General features: G+C 33.3%; 1 protein-coding gene across 1 annotated transcript in view; it reads left to right on the top strand.

The window, feature by feature from the left end:
- Positions 1-15,183, top strand: part of FBXO8 (F-box protein 8) — a 47,727-nt gene that overhangs the window by 7,696 nt on the left and 24,848 nt on the right. The window contains exon 2 of the mRNA XM_032298681.1: positions 13,246-13,582. Within this exon, the coding sequence (XP_032154572.1) occupies positions 13,254-13,582 (329 nt within the window). The 5' untranslated portion in view covers positions 13,246-13,253. The remainder of the gene's footprint in view (positions 1-13,245; positions 13,583-15,183) is intronic.

Raw genomic sequence — 15,183 nt, 5'->3', positions numbered from 1 at the left:
AAAAATTAGCCGGACGTGGTGGCGCGTGTCTGTAGTCCCAGCTACTTGGGAGGCTGGGGCAGGAAAATCACTTGAACTTGGGAGGCGGAAGTTGTAGGGCACTGAGATCGAGCCACTGCACTCCAGCTGGGGCAACAGAGGGAGATTCCATCTTAAAGAAAAAAAAAATTGCTCTGTCAAATAAATATTTGGTCAATGTGTAATAAAAGTATTACTCAATATTTCTGTCGCTATTTTAATAAAAACAAGGACATATAAGAATTTAAGAGATTTTAAATAAAATTTATTGATTTTTTAACATTTTAATAAGTAGAAGCATTTTTCTACAGATATTAGAAATATATTTGTCACAATCCAAATTAATTCATATTTGCTTATTACTTTGTTTTTAAATAGTTATACCAATTTTCTAATTAATGTATTTTATATTTACATTTTCTTTTTTATTAGACTAAGAGTCACACAAATCTCGACACTTTTTGCATTTTCATTTTACTCTGTTGATACATCCTATGTAAGCGGTCAAAACATCATTTCAGATTTGTGCCATTAAGGATTTGTATTTCTTAATTCTATCTTCTTTTGATCTATATGTATCTGAATTTACATGACGTGAGAGATGATTCATAGGTGGTAGATTTTTAACAATTAATTGGGGCCGGGCGCGGTGGCTCAAGCCTGTAATCCCAGCACTTTGGGAGGCCGAGGCGGGTGGATCACGAGGTCAAGAGATCGAGACCATCCTGGTCAACATGGTGAAACCCCGTCTCTACTAAAAATACAAAAAATTAGCTGGGCATGGTGGTGCGTGCCTGTAATCCCAGCTACTCAGGAGGCTGAGGCAGGAGAATTGCCTGAACCCAGGAGGTGGAGGTTGCGGTGAGCCGAGATCGCGCCATTGCACTCCAGCCTGGGTAACAAGAGCGAGACTCCGTCTCAAAAAAAAAAAAAAAACAATTAATTGGACTCCTGAAATCTAAAACACTGCTTGTGAACAGTTACTAGACTTGCCATGTCCTTGGTCACCATCTTTAAAGCATTTATTAGAGTTTTTCTCTAATTCTTTTTTTAAAAAACAGATTTAGAAAGGTATTATTTACATACCATAAAATTCATTCATTTTAGATGTGCAGTTTCCTGTCCTTTTTTAAACTTTTTTTCATCCTTCTATAATTTTTTTAAAGATAATTGTAGATGCACATGCAGTATCTAGAAATAGAGTGATCCCTTGTACGCTTTACCTAGTTTCTCTGATTGGTCACAGTTTTGTAACTATAATACACTATCAGAACCAGGATTTTGACATTGATACAATTCCTCTATCTTATTCATATTTCCCCAGTTTTATTTTTACTCAGTGTACATATGTGTGTGTGTATGAAGTTCTGTGCAAGTCCACATATCCAGCACCATAGGCAATATAGTAAATAGTTGTAACACAACAGGGATCTCTCATGCTAAACTTTTATAACCATACCTACCTTTCTCCTGGTTAATGATGTTGATCATCTTATCATGTGCTTATTTGCCATTTGTATAGCCTCTTTGGGGAAATGTGTGTTCATATCTTTTGCCCATTTTTAAATTAGATTTTTTTAAACTGTTGTTTGGAAAGTTGTTTATATATTCTAGGTACTAGTCTTTCAGATATGTGGTTTACAAATTTTTTTTTCAGTCTATTGGCTGTCCTTTCATCTTCTGAATATAGGCTTTCAAAGAACAAAACTTTATAATTTTGATGAGTTCCATTGGATAAATTTTTACTTTCATGATGATGCTTTTGATGTTGATATCTGAGAACTCTTTGCCCAGCCTTGTACCCCAAAGATTTCCTTCTATGTATTTTCCTAAATTTTTGTAGTTTTATATTTTACGTTTAACTCTATGGTCCATTTTGAGTTTACTTTTGTAAAAAGTATAAGGTTTAGATCAAGGTTCATCTAACTCACTTTTTTAAAAATCAGTGTTTACCAATCACTTGTTCAGTCAGCAAATATTTTCTGAGCACTTTATATGCCAAGGCACTGTGTTTGATACTGGATTTATTCATGTAGCCTCTCGTGTTGAGTCAGTTCCTTATTTTAGTACTTAGAGTCGTCATTTTGCGTGGTATCGTGTTAACTGAAACTAGTGCATGTTGGAACTGTGGCCTTGCTTTGTGCATTCCCATGGTGCCGTTAACCAGTAATTAGCACAGAGCTATACAAAGCAAGGACTGCCTTGTGTAATTTAAATATATAAGCATATATTTTTAATGTGTATTTTAAATGTTCATTTCTTTTAATAAACTTTAAAATAAAATTGAACGAAAGTTTAATGTGATAGTGAATTCCAACGTTATCTGAATGGACATATGTTTGAGTAAATATTATAGTATAATCAAGGGATATGCTTTAAAATAGTGATCTCAACAACTGATACATTAATTCCAAAGGTCTAAGACGTTAGCATGTTATCCATAAAACACTTTCTAATTCAAATTACTAAGAATTTGAAGTTGTTACAAAGATTTGTAGTAGAAATTTCTTCTTGTCAGTTGACAGACATGTTTTGTGGCACATCCAAATGGACCTTTGACATGACTCTTCTCAAGAATTATTGATGTTATCATTTCTAGAAACATATTGGTAGTGACTAAAGATGATGATAGTGCCTAATTCTGTTAACACTAATGACTAAATATTTGACCTTTTCTGCCAAACTTTTTTATATATAGTGTATCAATCTAAGCAAAATCAGCTTCTATTTCCTTTATATACACATTTGCTAGTTGTTATTTCTTTCCCCCAGCAAAGGGCATCTTTCCAAATTTCACAGATCCTAAATTAATGGAATTTAGGACCAGGATTATGACTACTCAGGTCATTAAATCCACGGTAGTCAGGTGTAATTTGAAATGAAGGAACCTAAATAATAGTTATCATTTAAAGAGGGTAAGAGGGATGAGTACAAAACTACCTTTTATTACAAACTCTACCTACTATGGGTTAAGTTCTGTAAATTTTATCCCCGCTAAGTCGTACAGAGTAAGAATTGTTATCCGTTATTTTACTAATGAGAAAAAAGAGGATCAGAGATTATAGGCTAATCAGATTCCATGTTGGGGTTTGATCCTGATCTTTTTTCATATCAAAGCCTATGTGCTTTCCACAAGAACAGTAGTACCCTGAAAGAGTAGCTGCGGCTGGGAGCGACCATGGAGGTAATACACAGTGACGGGGGTAAAATGAGATGAGAACCAGTGATGAAGAAACAGATGGTAAATTGCCTTTGCCATCCATGGGCTCCAACAGTTCTGGAAATATGGTTTGTGGGTTAAGAATAAAAGCTTTGGACACAGACCTGAGTTTGAATCCTAAATCTTCCATTTTTTCAGCTGTGAAATCTCAAGCAAATTTGCTTAAATTAACTCTCTGAACCACTATTTCCTTAGCTGTAAATTTAGCATAATAACACCTCCCTATTGGTTGTTGTGAGGGTTAAAATGAGATACAACAAACTTAGCAGAGTGCTTGGCAAAGATTAAGTATTTAGTTAGTGGTTTGTAGCACAAAATAATATTGTTCAATGTTTATATTATTAAATAGTATATAAATAAATATTATATACATAATATTATGTACAAAAGGAGGGAACAGAGCCAGGAATTCATTCTAAGGCTTAAATCTCCATACACAAGAAATAATTAAAGGGATTTTTTATTCTACTTTGTTAGAATAAAAAAAGAATGTCTCTGCCCTTTAAAATAGGAAATTCTTATCAAAAATGGCAAAAATAATTCCTAGCAAAATTTTGATGATTTCTAACAGTAGGTTCCCTGCTACTTCTTATACTCTGATGCTGAGTATTTATCTCTTTAGTAATGGTTTTTAGTCTGTATTACACTGAGCCCTAAGGCAGTAATTCTTAAACTGAATACACAAACTTAGACACATCTTTTTCAAATTTACACACCTGGATTCCACAGCTAGGAGATTCGTGGTTACAGAAAAGGTTGTAAGAGGAATAAAAGTAACCCTTGAATACTTTTTAGCCAGGTTTACAAATTTTTAACATTTTGCCACATTACCTTATTATTCTACCTGTATAGACAATAGATTTTACTGTTTTGCTGAACCATTTTGGAATAGGTTGCATACATCACATCATCACACTTCAGTGTGTGTTTCTTAAGAATGAGAATATACTTCTGTATAGCCATTTCACAGTTGTCAAATTTAGAAAATTTGATATCAATAGCTGTGACACCATATTTTTATCCACTCTTTAGCCCATATGTCTAGTTTCTTATCTATCTCAATAATGTGCTATATAGCAATTTTTTTCCAATCCTGTTGACATACTGCACTTCGGTGGTATGTTTTTAGTCTCTTTTAATCCAAAACTTTTCTTCTTTTTTTTACTTTTTTTTTTATGGCATTAGCATTATTTATTTATTTTTTAGGGACAGAGTTTTGCTCCATCACTCAGGCTGAAATGCAGTAGTGTAATCTTAGTTCACTGGAACCTCCAATTCCTAGCCTCAAGTGATCCTCCTGCCTCAGCCTCCTGAGTAGCTAGGACTACAGATGCATGCCACCACACTCACCTAATTTTTTAATATTTTAGAGAGACGAGCTCTCTGTGTTGCCAAGGCTGGCTGCAAGCACTCTTCTTGTCCTTGCTCATGCCTGGGATTAGAGGCATGAGCCACCATTCCCAACCTGGCATTGGCATTTTTGAAGGAAAAAGTTCTCTTATTTTACAGACTACATTTGAGTTTCTTCTGATATTCCCTATTATACTCAGATTGTGAGTTTTTGTCTGGACTACTATATAATTGATATGTCCTCGGGGATGACATCTAGAGGCACATGATGTGCATTTGCCTCTTATTGGTAAATGTTCATTTTCATCATTTGGTTAAGGTTTTGTCTTATTTCTTTATTTTTTCTTGTAATTAATGATCGATATGTGGAAAGATACTTTGGGATTCTGTAAGTATTCCATTTTTTGCCAAACTCCAGATTAAACAACATCATTGATAATTCTTGCCTAAATTATTCTTTCTCTGATGATAAAATGATAATTTTTCTAACCACATCATTCTATCTTCTTTAATTAGAATTCCACTCTAAAAAAGAGTTCTCCTCCTTTATTTATGTTTTTATTGATTATCATCAGTATAGACTCATGGATTCCTTTTTTATATAATGGATTATATATAATCCATTGGTCCTCAGTATTTGTGGATCTGCATGCACAGAGTCATCCAACCACAATTGAAAATGTTTGAGAAAAAAATAGAAAATAATAATATAATAAATAATACAAATTTTAAAATACGGTATAACAACTATTTCCATAGCATTTACAATGTATTGGGTATTGTAAGTAATCAGGAGATGATTTAAAATATACAGGAGGCTGTATACTATGCCATTTTACCAATCCACTGCAAATACCAAGGGACAGTTAATTCATTACTGTCATTTTTATTTTGATGTTCCAGGTTTAGCCAATACGAGCCTCCTTCAAATTAGCTCTTAATGTCATTTTTACATTATCTCATTGCTTTTGTTTTGTTTTGATTTGCTGTTAGTTCATTGAATACTCATAATCCAAGTTTAAGAAACACTGCCTTAGGAGTTTCTTGGTAGCCCCTAGGGGGTCCCAAGTAGACTGGAAAGGTACAAGTTGAGAAAAAGATGCACCTTTTTACCATATTTGTGTATAGGAGAACTTTGATGAGTACCTACTATAGGTAAATGCCGCAAATATGTAATATGTATAGTATAAGATTTTATAATTATATCTATTTAAATTAAGATTAAAACTAACTTTTATTGACAAGATACCGGGTGAAACCAGGAAAAATAAACCAAGAAATTGCTGTGCAAGTGTTTCAGCTACACTTTAATGCTTGAACATTGGATCTTTGAGGCAATAAAAAGTGACTTACATATTTGTGCACCATATTGCGCCGGTGGTCCTTGCTTTGAGGTGATTGGTTTGACAGCCTTTATGCTGGGCCAATTGCAAATGTTAGGAGGGTGGTGGCAGGGAGTTTTTCTCTAGTGTCATTCAATTTCTTGAACAAAAATACTTCTTCATTTTGCCTGGGTGAGGGAATGGAGTTGGGGTACATACCTAAGCATCCTAGATAAGTTATGTATGTATGTTGAGGGGGGAGGTTGTGGTCCATTGTTACATATGCATATATACATTATTTAATTCTCATAAAAATCATAAAAGGGTGATATTTTTATTGTTCCTGTGTAGGGAAGGAAATAGTGACCCAGAGATGTTAATATCCTGATTCTTTCGCTCATTTCACTCTGAATTTCTCTCTTCCTTATCCTATGTTTTGGAGTCCCAAGCTTCTCAAGGTTTATGCAAGGTACATAAGCTTCTGCTTTTCTCTCCATACGATTCCCGACTATCCTCCTTTTGTCGCTACATAGCTTCATTAGTAACCACTGCTCTGTCTACTTTTCATGTTGCAGAAATATGTTGAAATCTCATGTTTGTGAATATCCTGTTTTCCTTTTCTTTTAGATATAGTTTCTACCTTTTTGATATGTTCTCTGTCATTTCATGGGGGAGAGAGGTGATAAATATGTATGCTCTATCTTACAAGAATCCATCCAAGGTTGAGATTTTTTTTCTGAAAAAGTTCCTTAAAAGGTTTTTTCAAAAATTAGTCCAAACATTGTTTCTTCTATCTCCTGTCCAAATGATATCTTACAAATTGCAAATCATGTTAATGAGATGATACCCTACCATTTATATTTATCCCAATATTGGTTTAAAACCTATTTCTAAAACATGAACATGAATAAAAATAATTTAAAGTTTAGCATATTAAATTTAAGCTGTGTAATACCAAAAGAGCTTTTGTAGAATGAAAAACACCGTATATCCATATTAATCCTAGATGTAACTTTACTGAAATGTTATCAGGTGTGAGTACAACAGATCATATAGTGGTGATAGTGGCTGTTTGCTCTATAAAATAACCTTTAGCTAAGTAGGAAACTTTATCCAGTATTCTAGATAAATATCTTTCAAAGGCATTGTTTATTTTTTAATAATGCTGGAATCTTTCTAAAATCATGTTACTTTCCTTTTATGTCTTCCCAGCTACTGTGGAAATTATCAATTTAAGTTTACAAATAGTGTCTGAAACTTCAGTTATAAGTATTCATTTTATTACTATTCTTCCCCCCCCCCCTTTTTTTTTTTTTTTTTTGAGACATAGTCTCATTCTGTTGCCCAGGCTGGAGTGCAGTGGCACCTTCTTGGCTCACTGCAACCTCTGCCTCCCGGGTTTAAATGATTCTCCAGCCCTAGCCTTCCAAGCACCAGGGATTACAGGTATGCGTCACAACGCCCAGCTAATTTTTGTATTTTTAGTAGAAACGCGGTTTCGCCATGTTGGACAGGCCAATCTGGAACGCCTGACCTCAAGTGATCGGCCCGCCTTGGTCCCCCAAAGTGCTGGGATTACAGGCGTGAGCCACTGTACCTGCCACATTTCATTACCATTCTGACAAATAGGAAAAAATGTAAAGTATGATTGCTTTGGGGTTTTCCCCCCTATGTTTGTTTGTTTGTTTGTTTTTGATATCCTTTGTAAGGAAGAGTTTCAACTTTGAAATCTTACAGATAATTTTTTGGTAGCATAATTCTTCTTCTGTGACCTAAGTAATTATGAAATTTTGGTTTACTTCTGTCAGATGATAAATAATGAAGTTCTGTTTCTACTTTTGTAGACCAGGAAAAAATATGTTTGGTTTCATTTTGAAGCTCCTTAGAAAGAATTTTATAGATGCTCTCGACATGATAAAGAAGCTTTGAACAAAATAAATTCAAATTTGGAAGAAAAGGCAGGGAACATCTTGAATCATATTAATTTACAGTTAATTCTCATAATTTTGTATTTATGAATTTGTCTACTCACTAACATTTATTTGTATCTCCAAAACAGTATTCCTGGTGTTTTTGCAGTGTTTAGCAAACATGCACAAGACCTGAAAAAAATATTTTGTGCAAGGTGCACATTCCCAGCTGAAATTAAAGGCAGGGCTCTGCCTTCTTATCTTAGGTCTCATTATTAACAAGTGTCTTTTTTGTGGCTTACGTAATGCCACATTTCCCACATTTTTGTGCTTTTTCTTAGTGATTTTATTGTTTAAAATGGCCCCCAAGCATAGTGCAGAAGTGTTGTCTAGTTTTCCTGAGTATTGTGCCTTATGGAGAAAGTACATGTTAGATAAGCCTCATTCAAGCCTGAGTTATAGCGCTGTTGAGTTCATGGTTAATGAATTAACAATATTTATTAAATGTCTTTCAGCAGAAACACATGTAAAACATGGTTGTGTATTGATCAGTTAATGAAAATATTGTAACCAGAGGCTTGCAGTAACCCTGTAATTTCCTGGGAACAGTGGTTCTGTATTGCTAATTCGGTATTTGCAGAAATGCTATAGAACGTAATTGCCATGAAAAACAAGAAGCAACTGGATTTCTTTTATTTCTATAAGAGGTAGACTAACATAGACTAATTATGCTCTTAGAAGAGTAAATGTTTTTTCAAAGAAAGAAATATCTATTTTCTCTACCTATTTTGAGTGAACAAATAAAGCTGTAGTTTCATTACAGAATCCATATTTACATCAAAACTAGTGATTTCAAATACATAAACTTCTTTTGTGTTTTTTTTTTCAACTTGAAATTTTTTACATAGTCAGTGATTTCACATTGCAGCTGAATTTTTTTTTACCAAACAATTTCTGCAAGTGACAGGACAGTATTATATCTTTTATAATATTATATTTCAATTTTAAATCTTTATACCAAGATATTATTAAAACTGTAAGACAAATCTGAAGACTTTATATACTTTGAAATTAAGTTTTAACTGGTTGAGTCTAAACACTGTTTTCAAGAGTTTGAAATCATGGACCCAGCATGCAACTGCCTCACATTCTGCATCTCTTTTAGAGCTAACATTGATGGATTTTCTTTTAATTTTTAATTTAAGTTTTAATTTTTTTTAGAGACAAGGTCTCACTCTGTCACTCAGGCTGGGGTGCAGTGGTGTGATCACAGTTTACTGTAACCCCAAACTCCTGAGCTCAAGTGATCCTCCTGCCTCAGACTCCTGAGTGGTTAGGACTACAGGCTTGCACCATCACACCTAGCTAACTTGTATTTTGTCGAAATGGGGTCTGTGTTGCCCGGTCTGTTCTTAAACTCTTGGTCTCAAGCAGTCCTCTTGCCTCAGCCTCTGAGAGTGCTGGCATTACAGGCATGAGCCACATGCCTAGCCACATCTTGATGGATTATTAACAATAACATGAGGACCCATTTCATGACATCATTATTAGCACCATCCTCAGGGATGCTGAGTTTTAAAATTTTTTGTGAACGATAACACAGCTTTTTTTGTATTTTAGAATTGTTTGTTGTTGTTGCTGGGTCATTGATATAAAAGAATTACATTTACAAGAAGAAAAAAACAAACACATGATCAAAATATGAAATAACAAAAGGAGGTAAATTATTTGTAGAGGCCCTACAAAGCTGTACAAGTAGCAACATGAGCAAATAAGCTTATTTAACAGGCAGGACGTCAGAACAGTTGAAGTATCATCAAATAAGTTTTATGAAAGTGCTTATTTTCACTTGATAAAACATGCTTGTCAAAGTAATATCTAGTGTGTATTGACTGTTAGCCATGAAATGAATTTTATGTACATTATCTTAACACAACAGCTTTTGAACTGTAGATATTATTATTATTATTTTTTTTACATTGTACATGAAGAAACTAAAGCTCAGAATAGTCAAGTAACTTCCCCACGGTTCTGTAAGTAATAACTAATAAAGTCAGGATTTAAACTCAGGTCTGTCTGACTTCTAGACCCATACTACTATACTTCCTCTATGACTTGCTTCACTTACACAATGGATGTCCTGTCATTTTGAGAGTTTTATCGCTTTTCTGACAGTTACATCCATGTTTCACATCCCTATTACCCTAAGAAAAGTAGGGAACGGGGACAGAACACTACAGACTCCCTTTTCTTTCTCTAAATGCTAAACTCATGATGTTACTCTTTCTCAGAGTGCTTTATCATTACTGATTTTTTTACCCAGGATCAATAACTGCTTTAAAGGGAAAGGAAAGTCCCAAGGGGACAATTTGCAGTATGGTTTAGCAGTAGGAATACAGAAAATGAGGTATAATCTTGCAGTTTTTTTTTTTTGTCTGTCTATACATAAGCCTCAACCCTCCAACTTCCCCATTATTATTATTGTTATTATTATTACCATTATTATAAAGAACTAGCTGCTGGCTTTGCCTCTTTCTACCTCCTGGATGCTTTCTGAGTCATATTATCCAGTGCTCAATTTAAGTGATTCCTATTGAAGTCCAGAGCCTAGGGAAATCACCCTGATTCTTTGTTTCCTAGCAACAGACCTAAGAGTAGCAACAGCTGCTTAACTATATGCCACTAGAAAGATTCTGTAGGAAAGTAGACTGATGTTGTTAATAAATGCTTTAAATATTGAGACTTCAGATACTGCAGTTACCATGTTTGATAATTTACTTTTGGTGGTACAAAAACAAAAGAGAAGAATAAATTTAATTATTTAACAGCTGTGCTGGGTGAGCTTAGCAGTTAACATGATTTCTAGATGTTTTCTTGTTGAGTTAAACAGAGGAATAGCTATGGCGAAAATAAAATACTTTTCTTGATGATTAGTAGACTTAAAATGTTCAATATGTGTCCAAATTAAGTTGTACTTAAACGTTGTACTGTGAGATGGCACATTTAAACATTAAGCAATTATAAAACTTGTACTTAGAGATTTTTGTTGACATTCTCTATTTTTTGTACATAATCATTTCTACTATATTCATAGTTTTGCCTTTTCCAGAATGTCTTAGAATCATACAGTAAAGAACTTTTTTAAATTTCCTTCTTTTATTTAACATTAATAATAGGCAGTTAAGGTTCCTTCATGTCTTTTCATTGCTTTATAGCTCATTTCTGTTTTGTGCTAAATAGTTTTTCATTGTATAGATATACTGTACCACAGCTAATTTATACATTCACCTGATGAAGAACATCATAGTTGCTTACAAGTTTTGAAAAGTAATTACTAAACCTGCTTTAAACGTTCACATGTAGTTTTTTGTGTGGATATAAGCTTTCATCTTATTTAGGTAAATACCACGGAGTACTAATGCTGAATTGTATAAAGTATGTTTAATTTTTAAAGAAACTACCTGTCTTCTAAAGTGGTTGTATCATTTGCATTCCTACATCCTTGCCAGTATTTGGTATTGTCACTGTTTTGGATATACTCTTTTAATGGGTGTGTAGAAGTAGCTCATTGTCATTTTATTTTCAATTCCCTCATAACGTATCATGTTGAACACCTTTTCATATGCTTATTTGCCCTTTGTGTATTTTTTTTTTTTTTTTGGTGAAGTATCTATTCAGATCTTTCGATCATTTTTTAAAGTGGATTGTTTTCTTATTGCTGAGGTTTAAGTGTTCTTTGCATATTTTGGATATACAGTCCTTTTATATGTGTTTTGCAAACATTTTCTCCTGGTCTGTGGCTTGTCTTTTTATTTTCTTGATATTCTGTATTTTTTAAAGAATTTTATCTGTGTAGCTTAACCACTGATTTAGGAAGAAATACCATGGTGGCGTGTGTAGTAGGGAGAGAAAGGTTATCTTTTGTGCCTTCTTTTCAAAAACAAATATTCCCACATTTTAAAATTATTAATGGCTTTCTTCTCTTTGTACCTCCCCCCCATACCTTTATAGTTTAAGCTGCTGGGATTCCAAGCAGTGAAATTTAAGGTGGGGTTAAAAATTATCTCAGACTATTTTTTCTGTTTTAATCAACAGACGACCTAATTTAGTGGCCATTACCCAAACAATAGCCAATGATTTAGTAAATAAAATCATGAATTATACCTTTTTGAATACTAAAATAATAGCATCTGACATTCTTTGAAGTTCCACTCAATTTTCAAATTCTTATTTTAAAATAGTCACTGCTGTTGGTTGGGTTGCTTTTTGTCTTTTGGGGTTTTTGCTTTTGTTTTTGTTAGTCTTTATTGTAAACAGTTAATTAAAACACCACCATATTTTAAGTTCAGGTCATGCTATAAAAATTATTTGACTATTTTAATGATTTTATGAGAAAGTCAGTATCTTTTCCAAGTTTTTGAAACACACTCTGCTATTAGTAGTCAACTTGAGTTGATGAAAATATTTTGCTTGAAAAAGAGATCATGAAAGTAATTATTTGTATTTGTTAAAAATTCTGATTTAGTTGTTCTCAATGACTTTATTTGCCCCGGAAAAGCTATTAAAGGCAATGTCGAATCTAGATCTAGGAATTTTCTAATACATTTGTATACAAGGAAGTCAATATATGTTACAGACAAATATAAAATGCTGTGGTGGAAGGTCAGGTTGTGGTGGGGCACTGGAGCATGCCTTCTTCTGGTACCTTTTCGCAGGAACCTCTGAAGAATTAAGGATTTGTGGAGAAAAATTAGACTATTAGTGTAAATTACAGTTTTTAATTTAAGGCAACAACAAAACAAAATAGTCAACTATTACTGAGCTATTTATCATGGATTTCTAGGTGTCTAATTTATAAGGTTTCTGAATTAGACTTCAGGGCCTATGTTACATTTTATTACAGTCTACAACATAAGTGTAGACTGGCAAGAATTAAACTAAAAGCCTGTTTCCCAGCTGTTACGCATCTGGGAGTTTGGTTAAAAGGGGCTAGCTTAGCTTAGACTGAATTGTGATAAAAAGCAGGGTCTGGAGGCCTTTTAACTAAAGTCTGTGCTCTAATCAGAGCTGTATTTAATACTAGCCCATAAGTCCACATAATTATAATTTGTAAGAGTATTAAGGACATCAGTAATTTTTAAATCTTACCACGTGAAAAATGATTATGTCACCTATGGACTTTAAAAGTAGTTAGCAAACTGGGTTAAAGGCGATGATTGAACTAAGTAGTTCTGAAACTTTGCCTATCAAAATTTGCACTTATAATGTTCCAGCTATTCTTTGTAATATATTACTGGTTTTAATAGATTTTAATGAGGAGTTTTAATTCTGATAAATGAATGCTTCATGTCGATTTTGTTATACCACTGGGGAAAATGGGTTACTTTTAAAATGTCACCCTTATTACATTCTGGCTTTTTCCTAGGCTTGCAGATGGGTCAAGGGCTGTGGAGAGTGGTCAGAAACCAGCAGCTACAACAAGAAGGCTACAGTGAGCAAGGCTACCTCACCAGAGAGCAGAGCAGGAGAATGGCTGCAAACAACATTTCTAACACCAGTCATCGTAAACAAGTCCAAGGAGGCATTGACATATATCATCTTTTGAAGGCAAGGAAATCTAAAGAACAAGAAGGATTCATTAATTTGGAAATGTTGCCTCCTGAGCTAAGCTTTACCATCTTGTCCTACCTGAATGCAACTGACCTTTGCTTGGCTTCATGTGTTTGGCAGGATCTCGCAAATGATGAACTTCTCTGGCAAGGGTAAGTTAAACCCACCAATGTTGAATTCAGGTATCTCTAAACATAATCATGCTTAAATGTTCTTTTTATAATATATATTATGAAATATTTTGTTTAAACTTGGGCTTGTACTTTGAGTTACTCCTTATTAAAACCTGGAAAAATTTACAGTTAGTATCACAGTCAAATTTGATATTGTGAAAAGGTGGACAATAAAAAATAGAATAACTACAGTTAGAAGAGAGGTTACCAATCGAGCTTTGAGAGTTTAGTATAAATCAGAAACTCTCAGTTTATTCTAAAAATACTGCAAAGTTGTGGAGTGACAATTTCTAATTTAAAAGTTGGAGTGTTCATGTGTTGTGTAGTTTCTTCCTGTGTGTATCATATCTGAAGACTAGGCAGACTTCAAAATCAATGAATAATCCTCAAATGTTAGTGTTTTTATTTTCTTCGTGTAGAGCATACATGTGTACATTTTTACTTAATTCTGTATTTCTTCAAAGGTGTTTGTTACAATAAAATTTAACTGGTGAAAATTTTATCTACTTTTTATTTTTTTCTAAGCACCATTTCAGTGACGTAGGCAAATAGAAAACAAGGGGACAAACAGTTGTTTTTATTTACTTGCTGAACTTAAAGTACATTATATTAATTTTCACATTGTACTTGTTTGAATTAAAACTACAAATATAAGAACATTTTCTGGAATAGAATCTGTTTTATTGAACCTAAGTTACTCTTTAAATAGCATCATATACTCTAACAAAAAGTATAGGTACATGATTTTTTTTTTATCCTGAAAATATTACCAAACATGAAATCATTGGATCTCAGATCTAGCCTCCTTTACCAAAGTTCGTCTTATTATCTTGAAGCGGATCTTTATAAAAATATGGAATATAACTAGAAACAAACATCTTTTTAAGACTTCAGATAATTTCTAACTAGAAATCTTAAGTGAGAGACTTAATAATTGCAAACTTTAGTCAAAATATATTTCCAGTAATGACATTCCTAAGTTAGACTTTCTGGTGTCACAGAGTTATAGTACAACTTATGTAGGTCATTTCTCAACCTCTAAATAGATAAAAATCATCAATCTTGTTATTTTTTTACTCATTCGTTTGTCATAGTGAAAATACTATGTGAGAGAAAATTCTATTAATAAGGAGTTTTTAAATAACAGTTAATTTTTTAATCATGTAATTATAAGAGGAAATGAAAGTACTTTTAAACTGGCTTATTCTTTATAATCTCTCTTCTACATTTTAGTATTCCTTACTAACTTAATTTCTGTTTCTTTATTTGAACTTTTTTAAAAGTTTAATTTCTATTTTTACCTGAAGTCAATCAGAATGTATTCTCCATTTGGGTTTTAAATCTGAATTGTTCATTTGTGAAAGAAATGTTTGCCATAATTATGCCTATTTTTATAATACTTGGATTTTCTTCCTTAATAATAAATTGCTTCTATTTGAAATTAAATGCTGGCCTAGTTTTAATTTCACTTTGGGTGTATTCAAAGTTCAATACTTTGATGTTGGGAAGTCCTCTGGTTTTCACATGGCTTAGTACTAAAACTCTAGTTTTGAGTTGTATTGGGACTAGATTAAAGAGAC

Source organism: Sapajus apella, unplaced genomic scaffold, assembly GCF_009761245.1.
Source record: "Sapajus apella isolate SASKATOON/1434 unplaced genomic scaffold, GSC_monkey_1.0 scaffold39, whole genome shotgun sequence".
Classification (NCBI taxonomy): domain Eukaryota; kingdom Metazoa; phylum Chordata; class Mammalia; order Primates; family Cebidae; genus Sapajus; species Sapajus apella.
This window is presented reverse-complemented; position numbering and strand designations above follow the sequence as displayed.